Source organism: Colletes latitarsis, chromosome 10 (genome assembly GCF_051014445.1).
Source record: "Colletes latitarsis isolate SP2378_abdomen chromosome 10, iyColLati1, whole genome shotgun sequence".
Lineage (NCBI taxonomy): Eukaryota > Metazoa > Arthropoda > Insecta > Hymenoptera > Colletidae > Colletes > Colletes latitarsis.
Window position 1 is genome coordinate 11,929,941 of NC_135143.1, and position 26,773 is coordinate 11,956,713.

Consider the following 26,773-nt stretch of genomic DNA (forward strand, 5'->3'; position numbering starts at 1 on the left):
ATCAGCGGCCCGAGAAAAGTGATTGCGCTCCAGATTTGGATATTAACATCATCCAGCTCGTGCAAAATTCACACTTCTCGATCGAAGGTCAAACGAAAGCCATGAAGTAGCAGTCCATTCTATTTTCGATCGTATATTTTTGTTTCCGTGCTTCCTCGAGACATTCAATCTGCAGCTATCACAATCCTTGCGGGTGAACTCGTGCATTGATCTCTTCTAAATTCAATTGGGCCTAGGAAAGAGTACTGGAAAATGCGTTGAATCGACGTTGTCTTCGAATTAAAAAGACGAACGAGAGCTGTCCAAGCATCGCCAGAATGGCGTCGAATTTGAAAATCGTTGTTCGCGACCCAAGATAAAGGTGTTCCTTTTAAACGTCTTTGCCAGCGTAACAATTACATAATGGCTGTCGTAACGGTCGCAAAAAGGCCCCGGGTATCGCGTGCCGACGCGATAATCTCGGTCTCGATGCGGGGATCGGGGTCAACGATAGTCAGGATCATCGGTTTCTCCGCGGATGCAATGGAAAAATTGACTCGGTTTGTCTGAGTTTCAGCGTCGATGAATGTTGCATCCAGGTCAGATCGACGATTGAACCATCGGAAGGATCGACCAAAAATTCTCCACAAGTTACAAATCAGTGTCGTATATTTAGAATCAAATAAGGCAAACTCCATTGATATGTCTGTAGGAACTTAAAGTAACAGTTGATTAATAGGAAATTATGAAAATCTTGAATTGCTTGAGTGTGATGCATGCATCCTTGTCGATAGGGTTGATATAGAACTACCAAACGAATCTCAACTAGTGATCAAAAATTCTCTGTCAGTTACAAATCAACTTTGTATATTTGTAGTTAAGTAACTGTTACACACAAACTCCATTGTCAGGTCTGTATGAGCTCAACGTAACAGTTGATTAATAGGAAATGATGAGAATCTTGAATTGCGCGGGTGTGATGCATGCTCCCTTGTCGATAGGGTTAACGTTGATTAACTATCGATCAATAATTGCCACAGGCAAACTCCATCGATAGGTCTGTAGGAGCTTAAATAAAGTAAAATACAGCGTTGTCAATAGGATTAGGCGCGAAAAAAGTGAAAAACGGCCAGGAAGGGATTACTGGTGGACTGTTCGGATTCCATGACTACGCAGGGTGCACGTGATCAGAGTAAACGCGTTTTCCCCGGGCCCAGCGACTCTTTCGCAGTCTTCCGCGCCCGGAATCCGTAGTCTGGAGTGGCCTCCGAGAGGATCTAACCCAGACCTAACCCAGACCAAGCCGGTGGAACTTGAGACGACGGGTCGCCGTGGTGGTGGCAGAGCTTGCAGCGGTGTTGGTACCGCTGCAGGATCGATCTGATGGCCTAGTTACCAGGAGAGAGTGAGACAGGTCGGAGCTAGAGGGAGAACCCTAGGCAGACGGTGCATACAGGGTGGAGCGAAAATGTTGTAGACTGGAAAAGGGGCTGGCTCGTCGCGAAACGGGGCACCTGATTAATTAAAGTGAAATTTAACGGCGTCGAAGGTAGCATTTTCCTCGTCGGGCTCCATTTTCGAGGGGATCGACTTTGCAAGCCTTTCGAACGAAGAATTCATTTATCTAGTAACTATCTGCACGATGAATAGAGACATTTTTGAACGTCCATGGATTCTAACTTTGTATCGAGGAGAAACATATCTCGGTCTTCGACTCTTTGCACTCGATAATTATTTCATTTAACATTTTAGAATTGCTGATTCACTGTGAACAAATGCAATAGATTTTATCGATTTCTAGCTTCCTACGATGTCACCGCGATTCCGTAATATCCGTTATATGGTCGCACGAAGGAATTCAAGTATTTTCTTTGAAAATCAAAAATATAGAGAATACGACCCCTAAAATTCGTTCAACAGTGTAACCAATCCGACGTGATTTGGTCTGATCTGACGGGCTACAGTGGCGCCACCTATGAGTTGGTGAAATATTTATTTGAACCGTGACGTTGGTAGCACAGATCAGTAACTGCCGCATGATCGAATCAGGAAATGAAAATAGTCACCTTTAGACAGGCTAAGGACCGTGGGGTTGGCTTGAGAAACTTGGAACAATATTTCACTTTCACGTCACTGACGAAAGAATAATTCTTTATTAATATATATTAAGAAAAAATCCAAAATTAAATATAGTGGAGATTCTTCGTTTGGGGGATGTTCATCTACTTGGAAATATTTAAATATCTTCGTAAAAAGTAGGCACTACAAATTTTTAAACAGTTTCACCGAACAAAATATCTTTCGAAACAAATCGTTAGTCAAGATTCGAACGAGAAATTGCAATGTTAAAAATTAGCATCCCTTGGATTTTTATACTTTCGGGGGGCATCGATCGATGCACTTTTGTATTTTCGTTAAAAATTGAACACCGTAGAAGTTTTTTCCCCCCTGAAACACGCGATAGATTATGGTATGGCGGCCTTCGCGGATACGCTACGCGCTGCTAGAGGCGTGGTGGTTGGACATAGTCTCGACTCGGAGGGGATTGCAGAGGGTGGGTGGTGTTGATCGGAGGTTGTAGCCGGGATACGAACCCTGGAGCGAGGACAGGCATTGACCTAGATGTTCTCACCCGCTTTCTCCATCCTCGTCGGGTGGCTGTGCTCCTGCAGTCATCCATCTTCGTCCCGCTCCTTTAATTGCGAACACTAGTCATCCGCAGGATTTCTTTTCTCCCGCCCCTTTTGACGAGGATGAGAAGGTCGACCGCGTCCGTCAGTCGAGTTTAATTACTCCCGGATAGATCCGATGGATTTTCCTTCGCCTTTGACGAGCAAACCGAGAGTCTCCGACGATCGATGGACTTTTCAGCAAGTTTACCTTTCCTCCGCGTGTCAGAAATAGCTGGCCGTTCGATTAAAAATGGAACGGCCATCTAGCTTCCGTCGATCGCCAACATCAACAAAACCTGACATCATTCTTATCGCGAGACGTTTTCATTTACGATTCTACCGTCGCCAAATGATTTTCCAAAGCATTTTCCATCCACGAAAGAATTCCGTTCGACAAGAAAAAATTGTGTAAATAATTCATAGGTAAATAGAAATAAACATAGAATACGATCTTTTAAAAATGTAACATTTCGGAAGTACTAGATACTTTACTTACCGGTGGAATTTTTCAGAACCTGTCGTTGTTGTAAACAGCTAGGAAAAGCCACGAATTATAATTTTTAATTAATCCAAGCGTAGGAAAGACGAAGTTGCAACTATCTAATAAAATCAAGGGAATAAAGTAGCGTTCTAAACTGGCACATAACGGTCTTCAAGGGCGTCGTTCGCCTCTCCAGCGAGTAACAGGCTCGGCTGCGACCTCCTGCATCCTCGAGCAGCTCCTGGCGGGTTCATGGCTCGTCTGGACGTCGTCGGAGTAGGGTGGTTGCAGGGAGGAGGGATTTGTTGCTCGGAGGTCGCAGCCGGGACTCGCATCCTAGAGCTAGGCCAGGCATTGACCTAGATGCTCTGTTTCCACCTCTGACGTTATTTTCTTTCGATCTCCTCACCTCTCGTTTCGCCTTTTATCTTTTCCTGTGTTTCGCAAGTTCATTTGCGCCCGTTCAATATTTTGCCTCCATCATTATCTTTCGTCTGCTCGATCCTCGACGCTCATTATATCGGACACAATCGCCTGTTTCCCGGCATTTTTATTGTTTATTAAAATTTAACAAAGACACCCCCGAAACCTCGAAACTCTCGAGACGCCAAGTTTTCCCTTTTTCTTTTTTGAGAGGTACAAATCAGAATTTTGTCCAGGATATTAACTAATTTAAAGTCGAATGTACATTTTATGGATCGTTGCTGGGAAAAGTCCAATCTTCACCCTAGGCGAATTTAGGTTCGTTCGATTCGACGCGTCCAGAGTCCGTCTCGTTACAACTGCGCTTCTCACAGAAGGGTGAACGGTCTCGAGCTCCTCTTGCTGAGATCAGCTCCTGGTTGGCTCACCTTGAAAGGAGGGACGAAAGAGTTGGGAAACGACGCCCGTGTCTGGCTGGGAAACCAGAAACGAAGGAAGGATCCCGCGATTTTCCCGCGGGGAATGGCGCATTCTTGGACGAACCTGGAGTTGGAGAATTGGTCTCGCGCCAGATACGCTCTATCGATCCTAAACTCCGACGATTCCGAAATAAGCCTTTTCTTTTGCAAAAAGATCGTTGCTTTTGTAAAATTATCTTCCCATCGAGTCAGGATCGAATTACGTAACTTTTAAATATACAGGGTGTTCGGACAACCCTGGGAAAAATTTTAATGAGGGATTCTAGAGGTCAAAATAAGACGAAAATGAAGAATATCAATTTGTTCATGAAGGCTTTGTTAAACAGTTATTAACGTTTAAAGTTCCGCCCGAACTGAATTTTTTTCTCGAAAATGCGCAAGATTTCGGGGGTATGTCTATTCACCAAAAATGATTGTAATTAACCCTCGCAACCGAAAATAATTTTTCTAGAACGATTTGAAATTTTTTTTTTGTCGGAAAAATTTAGGCACCTACCCCCTGTCGATTTTTCTTAAAAATTAGTTTTTCATTTTTGATAATTTTATTTGACGCCCTACAGAAAAGTTGTCTAATACTTTTCTGTAGGTACCCATGAGCTCTACTTCAGAAAAAAGTTTCATTGAAATATATTCACAATTGTAGAAGTTATGGCTGTTTGAAAATTGGATCATTTTTATGAGGTTTTTGTCATTTTGCGGGGTCAAGGACCAACTTTTCGAATATTTTTGCGATTTGTATATATTCTCCATCAAAATACGCGAAGTTTGCTTTTTTAAACATTAAAATCGTCCAATCCATTCAGAAGTTATGACGTTTTAAAGACTTGCATGAAAATTCGGACAGACATTTCTGGCCAGAAATTAGATTTTCGGTAAGGAATTTTTTTCTTGAAACTGAGTAGGATTTCGGGGGTATGTTTATTGACCAAAAATGCTTGCAATTGGCCACTGCAACTAAAAATAATTTTTCCACGACGATTCGAAAGTCTTTTTTTTCACCCAGAACTTTCAGCACTTACTCGAATTTTTTTCTCGAAAGTGGGTAGGATTTTGGAAGTATGTTTATTCACCAAAAATGATTGCAATCGACCCTCGCAACTGAAAATAATTTTTCTAGAACGATTTGAAATTTTTTTTTTTCGCCAAAAAATTTAGGCACCTACCCCCCCCCCCCCCTTGTCGATTTTTCTTAAAAATTCCTTTTTGATTTTTAGTAATTTTGTTTGACGCCCTACAGAAAAGTTGTCTAATACTTTTTTGTAGGTACCCATAAGCTCTACTTCAGAAAAAAGTTTCATTGAAATATATTCACAATTGTAGGAGTTATCGCTGTTTGAAAATTGGACCATTTTTATGGGGTTTTTCTCATTTTGCGGAGTCAAGGACCAACTTTTCGAATATTTTTGCGATTTGTATATATTCTCTATCAAAATACGCGTAGTTTGCTTTTTTAAACATTAAAATCGTCCAATCCGTTCAGGAGTTATGACGTTTTAAAGATTCGCATGAAAATTCGGGCAGTCATTTCTGGCCAGAAATTAGATTTTCGGTAAGGAATTTTTTTCTTGAAACTGAGTAGGATTTCGGGGGTATGTATAATGACCAAAAATGATTGTAATTACCCACTGTAACTAAATGTAATTTTTTTAGTATGATTTGAAATTTTTTACTTTCGTCTAAAAATTTCAGTACCTACTCGAATTTTTTTCTAGAAAGTGGGTAAGATTTCAGGGGTATGTCTATTCACCAAAAATGATCGTAATTGACCCCCGCAACAAAAAATAATTTTTCCAGAACGATTTGAAATTTTTGAATTTAATTGTTAATAACTTTTTAACAGAGCCTCCATCAACAAATTGGTATTCTTAATTTTCGTCTTATTTTGGCCTCTGGAATCCTTTATTAAAATTTTTCTCAGGTGTGGCCGAACACCCTGTTTATTTACTTAATTCCTATCGTGATATGAAAAATGTCTGGGGGATGATGTTTCGTTTAAGCGTAGGAAGAGACGCTAGAAATCTGACGTGAAAACACCGGGAACGACATCGAAACACGTCCGGATATTATTACGGATATTGAATTCATGTCGGGCTGAACGTGCGCGACGAATCGCAAATTGAACGCGGCTGAATTACCTCTCGAATTTATCCCCTCCCTTCCGCCGACGCCGAGTATGACAACCGCTATGCGGTGTTCCGCGTCGCGAAATTATCCATCAACAGGTAGCCGACGTATGGTTTTTGTCGCATTAGTGGCACCAAATCGGACGAAACGGGCATAGTGTAAACAACGTTTGCGAATTTCCGCGTCGCCGAACAAACGGGATCGATGACTGACACCGTCCGCGATTGAAATCGCGATCGTCCAGCGAATTTTCGATTCCAACTGGCTCGCGGTCGTTTTGGTATTACACGATAATTGAATATCAGTATATTTTAGCGGCAACGTGCCACGAGCGTACTACGAAACGCTATCTTTATCGTGTCTATCAATTTAAAGCCGGTAGCAAACTTTCCATCGCTTGGATTTTTTTCAAACAGTGCATGTGCAATTATGAATTGCATACATTTCTTTAAATGTTACGTAAAAAGTTATTATGGTAGCATGGGGGGAAAAAATTATTAGTTCTCGAGATATTTTTCATATCTTTATTGAAGAAGATGCGAGAACGCTTCATGACTATAAGAGAACGGATCATACTGGAAAGTACAGCGATAAATGCAGATAGTTTAAACGCAGTTATGAAAACAATAAAAAGACGTTATCGGAAATGCTTACAATGTAGCAAAGAAGCGTTTGAGCATCTTGAATAAATATATTTCTTAAAAATATCTCGAGAACTAATAGTTCTTTTGCCAACAAGAAATATGCATTTTCATTTAAAGAAAGGATGCAATTCTTGCTACAGATGTAGTGCTCTTCGAGCCATTTACCTTTCTCCTTTGGCATTTTTTCGTAAATGCATTAATAACGGAGTTATGGATTGAAACAGTTGCATGGACCACCCTGTATATTGAAATCGAATTTACGAGAAATTAATTTTGTTTTTCTTCGACGTCCCGCTGGGACTATTCGAACATTTCACAGGGAATATAATTCGATTATAATTAACCCTTTCAAATCATTATAAACTAAAATAAACTCACGCGGTATTATACTGATTACGTGGCGATGAATCGATTTTGTTGCTGCGAGATTATTCGAATACTTTCTTATTTATAAACCTTTTTACTATTAATATCGTGGTAAAGCGTCGAATTCACGAGGAATTCATTTTATTCCCGATTAACGAAAAAAATACATTTACATTAATTTACGCGCGGCGATCGAAAATAATTGAAAGATCGATGTTTTCACCCCTCTGGACCGGAATGGCCGGTGAAAACAGGGCGAAAGCCGCGTACGGGAGGAAATAAAACGGAACGAAGAGAGGGTTGGAACGATCGACAGAGGGAGAAACGAGAAAGAGTGTCGCAAAAGGAAGAGAGAAATTGGCGGGCGAGTACAGTGGGGTGGGTCAGGGTTAGTGTCGAAGGTTAGGCTCCCTACCCAGGATCCCATTACTTGGTAGGCAAGGGTTGGAGAGGAGGGATGCAGACGCCGGTCAGATCGATATTCCGCTGGCTACTCGTATGGCTTTCATCCCCTTGGTTCGTTTTACACCCCGAAGTTTCCGAACTTCCTAGCCCCGTTCTCGGTGTTGTCCCGCGGGCCTTGCCTACAATTCGATCGAATTTGCATTATACAGGACTACTTTGGAGCCCAGTCGTCCGAACGAGGTCTCCACGAACTTCTCAGAAGGGTGGGAATGGGGTTTAAGGGATGCTGACGGGCGCATGGCTGGTTTTCGTCGAGCAGTTGCTACGTTCACGTTTCAATCTCTGTTTCATTGTTGCACGCATCTTCTAAGGCGAATTTTTTGCGACGAAATTTGCTAGATGGTCTCAAAGTTTAACACAACGCGTGCAACAACGAATCAAATTTATTCGTGTTCGTCGTAAATTTTTTTTCTTTGGCCCGTCGACGACGAACCATTCTTTCTGAGCCTTTTTCAAGAATTTTTTGCAAAAGAACTATTACACTCTTTTATTTAATATTTAGAACATGTATTTGTTGTCATCTTAGGTGTACATATAATTTTTTTCAAACGAATATTGAGAATCGCGGATGCTATAAACAACTAAATGTAAATATGAAAAGGGTGGTTCAAAGTTTGAGTATCTATCTTTTCTATCTTTTATAGCAGGCTAAAGAGAAATATGAAACACTCCATATTTTTAAAATATCGTGCTTCCTGCTATGACAGTATTGTCTGCTGAAGATTCTGCGTAAATTTCAAGCCATTCAGTTAATTAGAACTTGAAATATCGTGTACTTTATGGAAAGAAGTCGATTTTTTCAAACTTCTAGACCAGAATATATCTTTGATCAGAGATGAGCAAATTTCCGATTTAGATAAAATGAAACACAACCTTTTGTTTTTTTGAAGAATGCTTTGTAAATATTTTCACTTTCTTAAGGAAGATCCGAAAATTTCTGGGATCATAGTGGACGTACACTTATAGATCTTTGATATCGATTGGATGGAACCGTGCACATCGTCTTGCAATTTGCTAATTGATTCATCAATGGCACGAGCATACGGTACACACGATCAGGAAGTACTACGATGCGAAGCTCGACCTTCCCGACCGGAAGTAGCTATCGCGAAAACGCTATTTCATTCACCGTCGACGCCCATCCGAGCTTCTAACGCCAGAAATAGTCATCGTTTCGTTTGATAAGCGTATGCACAACCGTTGCAGTAAAATTAAATTCCCTCTACGTTGCTCGACTAAACTATAACTCGAATAAAAATATCGGTTTTAATTCACAAAAACAAGGGTAGCTCTTATTTTTCGTCTCTCAACCGCGTATGTTTTTGCAAAATCATTATTAACACCTACTAGACATACAGTATACATAGAATTTATATAAATCATCAACAAATTATGCATCGGTTTAAATAATAATAGTATCATGGGAGATTTTGAATCGTATCCGGTGTTTCTGGGAACATTTAATTATCGCGAGTAATCCACACTCCCCATTACTCTTAATTTCGAAACAAACATTTTAATCGTATTCGTAGTCGCAGAACCGTCGATATATTATATAAACAAGTAATTCCAGTCCTCTTATCAACCCCGATTCAAGGAACAATTCCCTGAATGAAATCGCCCGTGTTCCCCGAATAACTGAATAGGAGCCGAGTTCGGTAATCCGATATCGCGATTCAATTAAATCGTATTACATATACGATATCTTCGTAAACTCGCGATAGCGAACGCATTGACGATGCTTAGGTATTTGTTGTTACGTCGTCCAAATGTTAAGATTACGCGGTACGTTGTCGACCGGTCGGTTGGGCGCCTCGAGTTTTAATAATCGATTAATCGAACGAGCAACGACGCGCAGAGCATGCTGGGTCTGTCGGTGACACACGGCCTACCAGGCTGCCATTGTCAGAAGTCGGCCGTGCGTGTTCGAGATGACAACAGAGCCGGCAATGATTAATAAATCGCCGTTTTCAGCGGTACGACGGTCTTGATTGGACCGAAGGGGAAGAGTCGAGGAGCCTGGCGATCGATAGATCGATGCCAGGGATAAGGGAAACCCCCCCTCGTCCACCATGCTGACGCGGTGCTTTCGCGAGAGGCGTTCGTAATTTGCTCCGTTGTTTTCAAGGTCCTCCTTCTTCCTTTTTCCGATGACCGGGACACCTAAAACTGGTTTTTTTTAATCAACCACGATGGACGGATAAATTTTCCGGGACCTCGATCTTGTTTTCGACGCGACCCATATCGATCGACGCTTCGACTACTGTGCAGAGAAAATTTTATTCGCGGAATTAATCGAAATCACACGCTTCGTTTGCACTGTTAGTAACAAAAGAAATCTCTAGTTCGAAGTCCACGATCGATGAAATAAAAAATGTCCGAAACTATCAGGATTCCGTTACCGAAGCGAGAGAAATAAAATTCATCGCCTCGATTTCGTTGAAATAGTCTGAATCTGATGCTGTTGAACGTCGCGCTGAAATTTCACGATCCGTTTAATTGAAGAATCTCTTATTTTCCCACTCGGACAGCACCTGTTTGAACAATCCCCGTCGCGACGCGTTATCGCGTTTCCCCTCGACAAACTGTCAGCCGTGTCGTTTCTCCATTTTCATTTCCCATGCAAGCCTTCAATTACATTGTACTCGAATCTCACATCGCCTTTTATTCATTTCTACCGTGCATTAGCTCGTCGAGTGGCAGTCCAAGCCACACGGTAATTTTCCCTCGGTCTCCGTCCACCGATCCTCTCTTTCTCTCTCTCTTTCTCTCGATTCGATACCTGGATGGACACCGTTGAAAAAATCCCGGCCGAGATTTCTCAGAGCTTTCTTCCGTCGGTATCCTTTCGCTCCGCTGTTGCAGAACCTCGAGGATAACGCGTATCTCGACGAGGTGTTGCGTGATTTACGTAATACGGGGAAACCTTAACGACTCGAGAATTGCTCCATCGATGATGTCGTTTTTTCCGTCGTGCTCTAATGGGCCCCGAAGACTCTAGAATCTCCTGAGTCCTTCGTTGCGTAAAGAGCATCGAGTACTCTTTGATGACCCCATGGATCACAGCTCCCCGTTTCTTCTCGAATCGGCCCCAACGCTTAACCCTTCGCGTTTCGAGACATTTACAATTGCAATTCAGTTATTCCCTACGGTTTATATGTATTGCATCTTTACTGCTCTGACACGAAGCTAATTCGGAGTAATATATTTAATACGAAGTAAGCTTCGATATTATAATACCTAACGTCAGTAGACTTCTTCTTATATAGAGATATTTTCTAAAATTTACTCATTCAAAAATCAGGTTTACAATTTATAATCACAAGTCCCAATATCAATCCTATTTTCTTCTACGCGTTAAAATGTCAGTTTCTCTTGTACGTGTAGTTCCTAACGCCAGTAGACTTCTTATAAAGATATTTTACAAAATTTACTCTAAGTCCCAATATCAATTCTACTTTCTTCTACGCGTTAAAATATCATAGTTTCTCTTGTGCCCTACCTATAGTACCTAACGCTAGTAGACTTCACTTTATAGAGATACTTTTCAAAATTTACTCTTTTAAAAATCAGGTTTACAATTTATAATCACAAGTCCCAATATCAATCCTATTTTCTTCTACGCGTTAAAATGTCATAGTTTTTCTCGTACCCTAACGGGTTTTCGTGTGATAAATAAATATTTAAAACATAAAGTTTCTAAGTAGAATTTCCGTAGGTCTTTGAATCGTACTTCGAAATTAGTAGCGAAATAATAAGTTTACTTTTCGACCCTGGACAACCCGGTTGCGTCCCTTAAGGAGGGCCGCGATCAGGTTCGTAAACACAGAGAGGGGAGGGGGGAGGATAAACAAAAGGCTCCACGGGGCTTCAGTGGGGGTTGGAGAGGGGTCGAGGCAAAAGCGCGCCGACGTCCGACCTTCCCGGTGTTCTTTTTAGGGCCAGTTCTCGGGCTGCGTAGAAAGTCGCGGACCCAGTCGATCCACCTTCGTTGTCCCCCCACAAGGAACCGTCTCAAGGCCCGCGGTGACTGATGGAGGGAGGCCCGTGCCGCCAGTTTCGGTAACTGCGTCACGCGTCGCGGTTCGTCTTCTCGAATCGCGCGTCCCGCGTCAAACTGCGGACTGTTTCCTCTCGATTCGTTCCGTCGATCTATGGGGGATTCCCTCGTTCTGCAATTTTCCAACCAGTCAGTCGCCGATATTCCGTCCGGAACGTCACAGTGTCGATCGAGTGTGCAAGATCAGGTGTTGATCCGTGAGATTTTGGGACCTACGAGGCCTCTAGGATCGTCTTAATTCGATCTTTTTTGTATTTAGAGCTCGTTAGGCGTTCGATTTAGGTGTTTCTTGAGTGGTAGTATCTGCAAGTGTTTATTTCGCGAGACAGTTCGACGAGTGTTACGAGTGTGTGTGATTTTGTGGTTATGGACGTCGATAGTTCGACCGTTTACGCGCGAATCACGTGGTGATCTATGAAGATTCTAGAGGCCGTCGAGAGTGCTGCCATCTGTTCCACGAGGTTATTACCATTTCTCACGTTTTTTCTTCGTATCACATACTCGTGAATAAAAAAATCCCAAGTTCCTATGGTCGTTGGTTCTCCACTCGTTTTGACAAGTCGCGAACGACGAGCGAATCGGCACGCATCTTTTACGTAACTAACAGCGACTTTCACTCCTCGTCGTTGATAAAAACGCGTCCTACAATGGACAGAGCATCCTATCAATTTACGGTTACATTGTTCCAAGCGACGCTTCTTAAACGCGACTCTCTGCGTGGTTGTAAACCTGATACCTCCACACTCGATTTCCACGTGGCTTCGTTGCATCGAACGCGTACAGCCACGAAGCTCTCTGTCAACTCGACGCCATTATGGTTGCATTAGGTAACGCGCGACTCTCGAAACGATGAAAAAGAAATCGTAAAAACAATGCCGTGAGACTGCAAACGAATTTTTAGAAATAGCATTTTAAAATTCACGTTCCTCGAGTCGAAACGTTCTCAGTTGCAGGAAAATCGAGGGATACGTTTTCGAACAAAGTTTGGCCCGCTTGAAGGAAATTAAAACGAAATCGCCGCCTCGATCGGAGGAAACTTTTGATCCCGAATTGCTTCACCGGCGTCTCGACGTTCTTGCGAGTTTTATTGGCCGCGAGGCGCGTTTTAGACCGCCGGGAAGTTTAGATCGAAGCACCAGGAATATCCGAGGGAGCCTCCCGTTTCATCGTGCCGTGTTCGTTCGATCGTTGAAGCGTGTCATTACTGGAGATTTCTCCACGCAGAAGGAAATTGCGTAGCACATCGGGGGCCCCGAAGCTGTCGTCTCGAACATTTCCGTTGGCAATAATGACGCGTCGTGCGGTCAACGTTACACGAGTTTCGCCGAATGGATCGTTTCTTTACGAATCTCGATTGCCATTTAATTTCCTTCCGTTTTACTTTGTCCGTCGATAAAAAAAGTCTTTGCAAGTTTGTCGAACAGAGGTCAAGACGATGAATTCCTCCTCGCCACGGTGTGTGTCGTTGGCGTTCGATCGAATTCGTAAACAGTCGTTGATTCTGACGAATTAATGCGCTCGATGACGAGACTCGCGATGTTCGGTCGCGGGATCGAGTCATCGCTAAATTTAACTGTCTCGGTTTAACAACTGCATTCATTCTGCTTAATCGTTCCATTAAAGAACGCGAGGTTAAAGATAACGCGTCTACGACGATAGCTTATCAAGATCTGCTCGATAAGGCTTGGCAATCTTTCGCATCGATTGGATTAGCACCGCGATTATGACACCAATTTTGGGTACACTGAACCCTGTTGTGGTAAGCGGTCATATCTCTCTCGTGTTACGAGAATTCTTAATAAAATACGCGCGTTAATCTTATCGAGCATCGTGCAGACGATGATTACAAGCGAAATCCTCGAACCAAACTATGCTTCGCGAAAACATCAACGGTGGTTGAAAGTTGTTGTGTTATTAATAAATAATCATTAGCAAAACCGAATCTAACAGTGAGAAACACTGTCCATTGTCTGCATACGAAGACCGTATTGATACCATCAGGTTTAAGAGCCTGGGACTGTTTGTCATCAAGGACCAGGGAAATAAACATGGTGCAGGCAATGGTTTCTTTCTTTAAGTGGACGCCGGATTTTTCCTTTCGGGGATCTAAGCGTCACCTCACTTCTCGTTTAGTTTTAACAGAGTCAAGACGTCCTTCCGAACCGTTGAATAAAGTTTCACTTTTAAAGTTATAAAAGAGTACTGTTTTCTTCACTCATTTCCAATAAAAGGTAGCACGGTTCGTTATCTTTAATTTAAAAATTTTTTTAAAACGTGTAAGCGTCTCCAACCCCTAGAAATCGATCGCGTGATCCTCGACGACCGATGGCTGACGATACCGTCGTGTTCTGTTACAGATACCTCAAGACAGCAACGGGCGACAATTCGATTCGAGCAGTATGCACCTGCAGCCGAGGTTCGAGGCGCGCGTCAAGATGCGGTAGAGGAAGTCCCTTGAACCGCGACGAAACAGGCGCTGGAGGAAAGTCGAAGGAACAATCGAGCCTGGTTGCAACTCGGTCGTTCGCGTCCGTTCGTGATAGACAGAGTATAAACGAGCATAATAGGAACCGAAAGGAAAGGAAACGGCACGAGAAGCATCTGGGAGGGATACCCTGCCGTCGAAAGGCGACGAGGGATCTGCGTGGGCGACGGTACCGAGGGTTTATTCCGCGAACGATCAGAGGGTCATCCATCTTGGCCGCGGTGGTCGCTGAAACAAGAGAGCACTCGTTATTTTTATCCGCGAGTGCGTGATCGTTCGGGGGCGCGAAACCCTGAACTCTGAGTATTTACGAATAGAATAGAAAGCACTGCCTTCCCCGCGTGGAACCGAGAGGAACCAAGAGGAACGTAGGCCGCGAGCAGAGAGACTGGGTAAAGGGAGTTCGATCCCGTGATCCCGAGATCCGGGGTACCCGATACTGTCGAGAGTCGTCGAGGAAAGTAACCGGAAGCGAGCTACAGAGGGAGGTGGACAGAGGTGAGCAGAGGACCCGTCACGGTGGCCAGCTTAGTGAGCGGCAACGTAGCGGTGCGTTACGATGAGGCGACGGGAGTGGTTGGCACGGGGGGTGTCGTGTTGGCAGCCACTTCCAGGTTAGCCGCAGCCGATCCAGCCGCGTCCAGCATGGACACCAGCGACTCCAGCATGGACACGACGAACGGAGGCTCGGCGACCGGGGCAGCGAGCGTAGGTACGCTCGCCTCGGTGGTGTCTGGAGCGGCGTCCTTGACGCTGATCAAGGCCGAGACGCCGGAACACCTGGCTGGAACCTCCACGACGCCCTCGTCGGTCACCGGACCGGTTACAGCGGCCACCGGCCTCTTCGCCGCCATCGCCAGCGGCAATAAAAGCTCGCGACCGGACGATTGGTTGTCCACGAACAGTCCTGGATCGCCCTCCGCCACGCTGCAGAACCAGCACGTGGTGTACACGACTCCTCAGCAACAGCTAGGAGACTCGCAGCAACAGCAACCCCCCTTGGCACACTCCAGCCCCCTGGCACACCAACAGCAGCAACCCGCCAGCAACAATGGATACGCCAGTCCTATGAGCACCAGCAGCTACGATCCTTACAGTCCCAACAGTAAGATAGGTAAGTGGAGAACCTTTAAACTGATCCAGGATCCACACTATACCGAAGGTCAGCGTAGCAGACACCATTGATCGTTGAGTCACATCCAAGTGATTTCAGTGGTACTCTATAGCATCTAAAGCATCGCACGATTATGCTAGAGCTAGTTTCAGGAACATTCAGCTTGCTAGAGCTGGGTTTTATGAATATTTCAGAGCTTCCAGGTACTTGGATCTCTTTCAACCAGGGCTCTAAGTGTCTCACAACCTTGATAGAGCTAGTTCCATGGACTTTTGAAAGAATATGAGTGTTTAATACCATTTCAACAAGTACTCTTAGTATTTGTATCATCATGAAGTCGCATCCACGTGATTTCAGTGGTACTCTAGAGCATCTAGATCATCACACAGTTATGCTACAGCTGGTTTCACGAATATTTCAGCTAACCCTACCCTTTAGTACCAGTTCACTAATGCCGCCAGCGAATCTATACCATTTCCAAGATCCTGTGAACCATCTAGAGCACCCACAATATTTCTAGAGCTATTTCCCAGAGCGTCACAAGTCCTCGCTGTTTCAGATGGGGTACCAGAGTCCCTGTCGTTCCAGAGCAAACCTAATCGTTTCTTATCTCCCGTGCTGAGTACCGTTTTATAGTTTTCGGAGCGGAATCCGATCCGCGGCGGTTCCGAGATGCGAAAAGACAGCGCGCAATCGGAAATTCAGCACGCGTTCGCGTTTCTTTCTTCTGGTCGCGCGTCGTCGGCGAGAAAAAGAGAGTGAAACGTCGACGAGTAACCGGATGTGACGTCACCGGCCACGTTCTCCTCTCACACGCACCCCTCCCTTCCCCCTTCTGTTCCCCCTCCTTCCACCCTGCCCGCCCCCTTTGTCTCTCGTGTCCACTTCCGTCAATCCAAGTGATTGCTTGCACTACTGCCATACTGCGCCGTTCTCGCGTGCTGCGCGCGCCGTCTCGTCGCATTCGCGATCGACGATTGTTCCCGGGCGCGTATATCGCGATTCATAAAAATTTCGCGCGATCGTAAATCACTGCCAGCCCCCCAGGGAGGCCTTTAACACTGTTCGGACACGGTGAAACAAGAGGCAAGCTCAGGAATTTTTATTGAGAAATCGACAGCAACGGTACGCGTCGTAATATGCTCCGACGCATCGCTTTCATGTTATTTTCTTAATGTTTTCGTAAATGTATCGTTTAAAACGTTTTCGCCACGTGCAACAGAATGCCATTTTAGACAGAATTGAATTTCATCGCACCTTTTAATAAAGTATGGGTATATGAAACAAATTTTTAATAACGTTCGTATTCTTGCGAGTGTTCGGAAAAGATTAGAAAGTCGAAGTTCGGTACAAGAATATTACGCATAATAAGCATCGACGCCACGGTGGCGTCCGTTCGTTGCAAAAATCTTAAAAAACCACCGCTTCGTAGGGTTAAATGGCGGCTTTAGAAAGTGGAGACGTTCAGACATCTCGCGAGGGTGAAAAACCAAGATGAATGCGAGATGTGGTACGCCGGGGAAAGATTCAGCGGCGGTTTTCTGCATTGAGATGTTTGTTGCGCCAAATGAGGCCTTAATAAGACTGGGTTAACCGTGGCTTTGCTTCTTTTTTTTATTCGCAAACGAACGAAACACTCGAAGATAAATAGTCGATGGAATACAAAAGGGACGAAAGTATTGTTTACCAGGAACGAAGGTTTTCCAATAACCGGTCGTACAAAGGCAGAAAATACTCGAACGAATTTCCATCGTATCGCTAACCTCGCTAAATTTAATGCATTCAATACGCGTAACGATTTCGTGTTCGATTCAATTTTTTAATAATTATTTTACGATCTTTTTCTTTCTGGTTTCCGAGAAACGATTCGCGGCGATAACGATTAATTGAACTCGCCTGCCTCTTAACAGTTTAAAAATAGGATAATATTTTTCTGTTCGGCGGCATGTACTAATTGGCTCCTTTTATCATAGAGGGTGCAACTTCTCCCCCTTGTTTCTACGCGTCATGTGTGCACGGTTGTCGTTTTATCGGTCTAAATCATCGATCGGGACGCTAATAACTTTTCTTCGCGTGCTGAAAGGACCGTTTTGCTCGCTTTTTGCGAGACGTCGTTCGTTAATTAGATCGACAGCTATCCCCTTTCATTTAGAAGTTACGCCTGTGGCAACTTCGCTATGATTTCTCTCCGCTGCACTCGACGCAAACTTAAACAGAAAAACTAAAAATAAATTAACAGTTTGATATAAACACAACAAGAACGATCTGTGTTAAAATTTTCAATTTTTCTTAATCAAAGAAATTTTTGGCGAACATCCAACGGTTGGAATCGTGCATCCAAAGTTGCATTTTGCTATTCTGACAGCGCTATTATTTAAGGAAGAGAATTTTCGCGATGAAACGTTAAAATTTGTATAGCCGGCTCCACGGCCTTAATAATCCACGTTTCTCTCACAAAATTTCCACGAATCGGGACGTCGTGTCGCTGTTTATGTGGGCTGTGACGTTAATTGCGCAACGGAGTCCACAATCGTTGGGGTTCTAAGCGGTTTTTGGCGCGATATGGGTATTTTGTTTGCGGCTGTCGATTGAACCCGCATGCCAGTAACGGGAAGATAACAGACTAGGAAAAATTTTAAACCCATTATCATAACACACGCTTCCAGACTTTTCCCTTTTTCTTTTATTATTATACACTGGTGTTGGGAATAAGCATTGCATGCATGTATTTTTAATGAAAAGTTGCATCCATTGGCGCAGTCCCCTCACTTGCAAAGGTCAGTACTACCTAAGGAAGACACTCGTTTATTGCACCCCCTGAGCGTCTCGTTTCTTTTTTTTCCGAGCCTCAATGGCAGAAAACCGTCAAGCTAAGAACAGCATTTTCGTTTTGCAAAACTACATTAATTAAGTACATACTTCGGTCGAAGGTCTGTTGTATTTATTTAGCAAGTAAATATTCAACAACAGGAAAGAAAAAATGTTTCGAGAGAATTTTTTAATCTTCGATAAATCGAGATTTCAAGGCGCGGTGATTTTTCGATTGAACAGAAAAAAGCGGTGAGAAAATGGCGGGAAAAAGGTTGGGCGTAAGGTTTTCGGTGAACGCGACGCGCCCTCGAGAGTCAACCGCGCGCAAATTCAGTCAAGGTTTTAAGCGTTTTCCCCTTTTTTTCCGCGGCCCCGACGCGTCTGAGAACCCATCGTGGATATTCCATCGCTAATAGCGGGTGGTGCTGTGAATTGCGGCAGGATGCAGATACGGCCTTGAGTGGCGATGCACGAACGTGTGCGTGTGCACGATGCACACAGTTCGCGTGAGCGAACCGCTCGCACGCGCAACGAGAAGCGACCGGCACGTGTGTGGTGTGTTTGCCAGCCACACACTCTGCTTGAGCACACGAGGTTAATACTACCCAGATAGACTTCGAACGCACTCACACTCGCGTGATCGATATTATACGAGTAACAATATTCAGAAGTAATGGTTGCCAAACTCCGCAAAATTTTTCCACCTGCGAATTTCATCCCTTGAAATCTGAAAATAATATTATCGATAACCTTTCGACTGGTCCTAGTCGTATCTACGAGACGATCGAATCTGTATATTTTACAGGAGAAAAATGTTCCATGAACGTACATGGGTCCTCTAAGGGGGTAGTTCGGTGGAATTTTTAAGCCCCCTTTGTTATTTTTTTTTAGAAGAAAACCCTAAACTGCGTGGCACTTGGATTTTGCACATTCGTCGATGTTTTACACGCGCCCAGTATTTTTTTCAATCGAAAATAATGAAGATTGCTGAATATATTCCAAATTGTTTCAATGGCGAGAGTTTTAATGCACTTTATCAATTATAAAAAAATTCGATATTTTCAGTCTACGGTTTTTTTTATGGTAAATTGCATTCTTTCGTAATACCAATAAAGCCTATTTTATCCATAGAAAGTGCTACCCTATAACGACATAGAAATTTATTTTGTAGACAGTTTTTTATCGTTTAGAGGACAGTTAAATATTTTTCTAAATTTCGTTGCATCGATGGCGTCCTTTGTTATTTTTTAACAGGAAAACCGTAGACTACGTTGCATTTAGATTTTGCACACGTATTCGTCTATGTTCTATACGTGCACAGTATTTTTTTCAATCGAAAATAATAAAGATTGCTGGATATATTCCAAATTGTTTCAATGGCGAGAGTTTTAATGCACTTTATCAATTATAAAAAAATTCGATATTTTCAGTCTACGGTTTTTTTTATGGTAAATTGCATTCTTTCGTTATATCAATAAAGCCTGTTTTATTCATAGAAAGTGCTGCCCTATAACGACATAGAAATTTATTTTGTAGACAGTTTTTTATCGTTTAGAGGACAGTTAAATATTTTTCTAAATTTCGTTGCATCGATGGCGTCCTTTGTTATTTTTTAACAGGAAAACCGTAGACTACGTTGCATTTAGATTTTGCACACGTATTCGTCTATGTTCTATACGTGCACAGTATTTTTTTCAATCGAAAATAATAAAGATTGCTGGATATATTCCAAATTGTTTCAATGGCGAGAGTTTTAATGCACTTTATCAATTATAAAAAAATTCGATATTTTCAGTCTACGGTTTTTTTTATGGTAAATTGCATTCTTTCGTTATATCAATAAAGCCTGTTTTATTCATAGAAAGTGCTGCCCTATAACGACATAGAAATTTATTTTGTAGACAGTTTTTTATCGTTTAGAGGACAGTTAAATATTTTTCTAAATTTCGTTGCATCGATGGCGTCCTTTGTTATTTTTTAACAGGAAAACCGTAGACTACGTTGCATTTAGATTTTGCACACGTATTCGTCTATGTTCTATACGTGCACAGTATTTTTTTCAATCGAAAATAATAAAGATTGCTGGATATATTCCAAATTGTTTCAATGGCGAGAGTTTTAATGCACTTTATCAATTATAAAAAAATTCGATATTTTCAGTCTACGGTTTTTTTTTATGGTAAATTGCATTCTTTCGTAATACCAATAAAGCCTATTTTATCCATAGAAAGTGCTACCCTATGACGATACAGAAATTTATTTTGTTTTTTTCATCGTTTGGAAGAGGTTTGAATATTTTTCTAAATTTCGTTGGATCGATGGCGCCAACTGTCGGTGCGGTTGCATGATCGAAGGGCGAACACATCGATCGGTCAACCGTGCGATATCGATTCGCGCGACGGATCGGTGCAACAGTTACGTAAAATGCACTCGCGCGAACTCTCCGACGCCTGTCGCGTGAAACGGAGACGATGGGACGAGGTTAATGACAATATGTCAGGTTCCTCCCACGCGGCGACCGTTCTGGCCCATATAATTATTATTCCGACTGGCACGGACACGCACACACGCGCTGGACCATTTAATTTTCCATCGTTGGACGTCGGCCGTTTTTGCGCGGAAAGGTCTGCTTCTGGTATCCGGTAATTACGCGCGGTTCGTTTTCTGCGTCGTAGTTTCCTTACCCGGTGATCGTCGAGCGTATCAGTCGAAGATTCGAAAACTGAAATTATTGGTTTTCACCGTGACTCCGTATCAACATCGTCCGTGCTTCGATCGTCAATTATTTAACGTCGCCTCGAAGCAATTTGTATCGTTGCGAACGTTCACGATTGCTTTTTAAAAACGAGTAAAACGAAATGAAAGTACAGGGTGAGGCACTTACTAGTCCTCACGATTTTTCAGCCTCTTTCGATGATCTGACAAAAAAATTCTAAGTTAATCAGTATTTATCGTCAAGAAATTGCATTTGCTTGAATTTAAAAACAAAAATTTAGGTCACCGGTATATTTTTAAATGAAACATTTCATTTAATTACTAGTTACATGCACCTTTTTAACATGCGTCTTTTCAGTTTGGCTTTGTATAAACTTTTCTTTTATTTTGTGTGTTAAATCCTGAAGTTGAATAAATATTACGCTATTAATAAAGCATTCTTAATGTTTATGTTCAAATACGAGGCCTTAGTGTTATCTATCGCCGAATTATTTCAAATATAGTGGCAATCGATTCATAGTAATTTTTCCTTCAATCTCTCGACGTCGCCTACAATACTATGAAGTTAAAAACACCTACTTCCATTTAAAAATATAACAGTAACCTTAATACTTTTATCGAAAATCAATTTCCTTTTTATTTGAAACAACTGTAATTTCTTGTCGTTTAAATTCTGATTAACGTTCGGTAGGAAACATTTTCTCGTCAAACTATTGAAAGGGGCTGAAAACTATATTTGTACCTCGATATTTATAGAATTTTCCTGTCAGGCTGTATTCCGGATAAAAATTCCGCTACGTTTCGAAAGTTTTCTCGTTCACGGCAGCGTCCTTCGACTAGCTTCCGGTCGACCTAACATTTCCGGTCCCCGTGTCTGTCTCAGTTTCAGGCAACCAGAAACCACACTGGAGATGGAATTGTTCGCAAGGGCCGTGGTCGTGTTTGGGACGCGACCTCCGCTTTTGATGCATCGTCCGCGATGCGTGTTTGCAATTGCACTTGACAGTCCTTCGTGTGCAAATTGAGAAATCGGTCGCTGTGCATCGGAAAGGAGCCACAAATGCGAGTTTCGCTGCACCCATCTTCCATTATCCGTGGTAAATTCTCTACGCGCGTTTACGAGTTCACAAAAGATTTCGCGCCTAATCGTTCCAGGTCGATGTCTATTAAGTTCGTCGCGGATACTTGACGCGGAAATCACGTACCCCATGTAGGCAGAAACCGACAGAGCGAAATATTGATTTTCGCTGCACGCTGGCAGAACATGGCAGTTATCAAGAGAGCAAATTATTTTCTTCGATGTCGATTCTAGCTCCCTCCATTTTAAAACAGAAAAATAATTAAACTGAAACGCAAAAATCGAGATTGGGGCACCCAACGACACTTGAAAACTACACCAATTTGCAACAGGGATATCTTTCTTACAGTGGTGGAGGGAAACTAAGCTATTTTGATTTGGTAATTCAACTGTTTGGTAATTTTAAAAAGTAGGGAAACTTAGCTGTTTGGTAACGTTTAAAAAGTGAAATAATTTAAGAACAGGGGAAATTTAACTGTTTGGTAACGTTTAAAAAGTGGAATAATTTAGGAACAGGGGAATTTTGTTGACACTCCAGGTGTGGAGACTTAACTGTTTGGTAACGTTTAAAAAGTGGAATAATTTAGGAACAGTGGAATTTTGTTAACACTCCAAGTGTGGAGACTTAACTGTTTGGTAACGTTTAAAAAGTGGAATAATTTAGGAACAGGGGAAGTTTGTTGACACTCCAGGTGTGGAGACTTAACTGTTTGGTAACGTTTAAAAAGTGGAATAATTTAGGAACAGTGGAATTTTGTTAACACTCCAAGTGTGGAGACTTAACTGTTTGGTAACGTTTAAAAAGTGGAATAATTTAGGAACAGGGGAATTTTGTTGACACTGCAGGTGTGGAGACTTAACTGCTTGAGAACGTTTAAAAAGTGGAATAATTTAGGAACAGTGGAATTTTGTTAACACTCCAGGTGTAGAGACTTAACTGTTTGGTAACGTTTAAAAAGTGGAATAATTTAGGAACAGTGGAATTTTGTTAACACTCCAGGTGTAGAGACTTAACTGTTTGGGAACGTTTAAAAAGTGAAATAATTTAAGAACAGGGGAAATTTAACTGTTTAGTAACGTTTAAAAAGTGGAATAATTTAGGAACAGTGGAATTTTGTTAACACTCCAGGTGTAGAGACTTAACTGTTTGGTAACGTTTAAAAAGTGGAATAATTTAGGAACAGGGGAATTTTGTTAACACTCCAAGTGTGGAGACTTAACTGTTTGGTAACGTTTAAAAAGTGGAATAATTTAGGAACAGTGGAATTTTGTTAACACTCCAGGTGTAGAGACTTAACTGTTTGGTAACGTTTAAAAAGTGGAATAATTTAGGAACAGTGGAATTTTGTTAACACCCTAGGTGTGGTGATTTAACTGTTTGGTAACGTTTAAAAAGTGGAATAATTTAGGAACAGGGGAATTTTGTTGACATTCCAGGTGTAGAGACTTAACTGTTTGGTAACGTTTAAAAAGTGGAATAACTTAGGAACAGGGGAATTTTGTTAACACTCCAAGTGTGGAGACTTAACTGTTTGGTAACGTTTAAAAAGTGGAATAATTTAGGAACAGTGGAATTTTGTTAACACTCCAGGTGTAGAGACTTAACTGTTTGGTAACGTTTAAAAAGTGGAATAATTTAGGAACAGGGGAATTTTGTTAACACTCCAAGTGTGGAGACTTAACTGTTTGGTAACGTTTAAAAAGTGGAATAATTTAGGAACAGTGGAATTTTGTTAACACCCTAGGTGTGGTGATTTAACTGTTTGGTAACGTTTAAAAAGTGGAATAATTTAGGAACAGGGGAATTTTGTTGACATTCCAGGTGTAGAGACTTAACTGTTTGGTAACGTTTAAAAAGTGGAATAATTTAGGAACAGTGGAATTTTGTTAACACTCCAGGTGTAGAGACTTAACTGTTTGGTAACGTTTAAAAAGTGGAATAATTTAGGAACAGGGGAATTTTGTTAACACTCCAAGTGTGGAGACTTAACCGTTTGGTAACGTTTAAAAAGTGGAATAATTTAGGAACAGGGGAATTTTGTTGACACTCTAAGTGTCGAGACTTAACTGTTTGGTAACGTTTAAAAAGTGGAATAATTCAGGAACAGGGAAATTTTCGTTGGTCTCGGTGGGGGTTTGGCGTAATGGAGGTCAAGATCCACACCTGCGGAAGCCATCGAAAGAATGGTCAGGGGCAGGAAGCGGCGTCGTGTTCCGTGGAATGCGTGGACGCGACGCAATTTTAATTGTTGATACGGGAACACGGAGCATCGTATCGCCCCGTCGTATCCGTGCACCGGAGAACAGACAACTCGTCGATGTGCAACGTGACCGAGGAGAGGACCGGGACGTTCTATATTTACCACGGTTCACTTATCAACCGCTTATCAACGAGACAGGCGGTGGAGGCGACTCCTCTGTGCTTCGGTTGGCAAACACTGCGCCTCGCCCGCTTTTGCTCTTCGTCCCCACCCTGCACCTTTCGTCCGTTTATTTTTATCTTTCTCTCCTTCGTTCTCTTATGTAACCTCGAATTCATCTTACACGCCATTTTTTTCCTCGTTTTACTTTCTCCCCCGTCGATCATCGACCATCGAAGTTAGAAAAATGCATTTCTTAATTACTCCGTAGAGTTTGCTTTTACAATATTTATAAAATTTCCATATAAATTCCGATTAAAACTTCGTCATCTCCTGCTTGAGCAAAACCCTTTATATTGTTTTGGTTTTCTTTGAAAAATTAAATATGATAACTAAAGCTGGAAATAATGATTTGGTGGCGCTCTTGTTTGAACAGAACTCTATATTGTTTTGGTTTTTTATGGAAGATTTGAATAAGATATCTAAAGCTGAAGAAATATTTATCTAGATTGACTAAAAATAGTAGAAGATACAAGGTAATCACAAACCCACAGACCTTACATTTGGTGACACCCTTGTTTGAACAGAACTCTTTATATTGTTTTGGTTTTCTATAAAAGATTGAATGAGATATCTAAAGCTGCAGAAATATTTATCTAGATTGAATAAAAATAGAAGAAGATACAAGGTAATCATAAACGCCCAGATTTTGAATTTGGTGTCACTATATCAAAAATGGAAATCGTCAGATTATTTTCATATTAATAATTTTATATTAATACGACATCAGGATCGATGTTTCTGCAAAGTGGCCTATACTTGCTATACTCTGGTCTATAATTTCCGATAATTGTGCTGTATTAGGAACGGAAACGGCAGGAATACCGTGGACCATAGATTCAAATTCGCGTTCCGCGAGGAATCGAACCGAGCTGATAATTAAACGTTCCCTCGTATCTCGATGCGTTCTCAAAGGAAACGATAGGAAAAAATAAATTTATCGTGTCGTCGAACAAGAGCAAAAGAGAGACCGAAGAGAGAAGCGTTGATGCAGGTCGTCGGTATGTAATCAGTCAGTCGCTCCCGCTTATCAGAAACGCTATCGGCGTATCATCTGTGCGGGATATGCCTGACCCACATCGCAAGGTTTCTTGCAATCGGTCGAAATTGCGAGTCGTCGCACGAATTTTGATAATGGCTCCCGTTCTTTCCTACGTTCTCGAGGTCTCGTTAACCCGTTTCGACGTTTGCGACATACTCCATTACGTGACACGTTTCTTATTTTTGAAATTTTCTCTTGCCTCTTCGCACGTTCTAACAAACAATATCAGTCAACGAGGTCGTCAATTCCGAGTAGCATATTTGCTCAAATAGCAAACTAGCCATCGTTCAACTTAGACCGAATCCAAATAAAGATTAATTCCCAATCAGAGTAACTGAAATTCAAGCTGGGACGAATCCACACCTTCTAACGTTCCTCGACAAAATGGAGACCCCCGTCTCGATTTCCACGCGCCATATTGGAAATAGTTTCGTTTTCCCTGGACAGAGTTCCACGCAGTCCAATAACTCTTAGTTTCATCGGGGTTCTCGAAGCGTGGCGATCGTCCAGGATAAATTGTCGACAGACTACGGGTATCGTAGCGCGAAATCGCCCCTCCGGGTTTCGCCACTGTTCTTTCCCAAAGCGATACGGGGCTGGGGAACCAGTTTGCAGCAGGAACTTGGTCTATCGCCGCCTCCGAAGTGCCCACTTCCGTAAGCGCCAGGCCTCGCGTGTTTCCACGTAAATACGCTAGGAAATAGGGCGATCCTCCTCGACGAGAGTTTATTGACGAGCCAAGGGCCGAGGGTGGTTCGTGTCTCGTTCTCCGAGATATCGATCGACCGGCGGTCCGCGCGATCTACAACGAAATCGATGGCTATGTGGTCGATGGGCCGCGGGTCTCGAAAATTTAATCGAACTAGGAGATGAAAACCGTCGGAAACTCGAGTTCGTTCGAATCTATCGTCTACGCGTGGTTGGAATTCCAGAAAGGATTCGAGCTGGAACGAAACACGTCGCGAAATTGGCTAGATTCGAGTATGGTGACAAAGCAACTATGTCGCGAAGAGGAATATTTCTACAGTTTGTCGCAAACATTCGTGATGGTTATTTAACGTATCTCTAAAATTTCTCGTGTCTTTAAGCCTGAAAATTTATTGAAGTTTATGTATGGTTTTGAGGAAAAATTTAAATTTGAGATACCAGCTTGTTGTTAGTTGAAAATGTTGAGTATGTAGGTAGGGTGGAAAGGTGAAGCAAGTTTGTCAAAGTCGATGGCCAATGCAAGGCTCGCGAATTTAGGTCGCGCGATTATCAGGCACGCTGGTTTCGTGGTGCGGGCGCCAGGACGTGGTTCGCCGTACCTCATCGCCCCTTATCGCGATTCGCCTTATCACGGTCAGATAAGCGTACCTCGTGCTCGCGAATCGGCCACCAGGTAGCTAATTGCACGTTGCAGTTTCGACGGTGCT

At 42.4% G+C, this 26,773-nt stretch overlaps 1 protein-coding gene across 6 annotated transcripts in view; it reads left to right on the top strand.

Moving 5' to 3' along the window:
* The window catches only part of Ecr (ecdysone receptor), a 167,543-nt gene that overhangs the window by 58,873 nt on the left and 81,897 nt on the right, over nt 1–26,773 (top strand). For all 6 annotated transcript variants that reach the window (XM_076776231.1, XM_076776230.1, XM_076776232.1 and 3 more), the window contains one exon: nt 14,051–15,292. In XM_076776231.1, coding sequence (XP_076632346.1) covers nt 14,824–15,292 — 469 coding nt within the window. In that variant the 5' untranslated portion in view covers nt 14,051–14,823. The remainder of the gene's footprint in view (nt 1–14,050; nt 15,293–26,773) is intronic.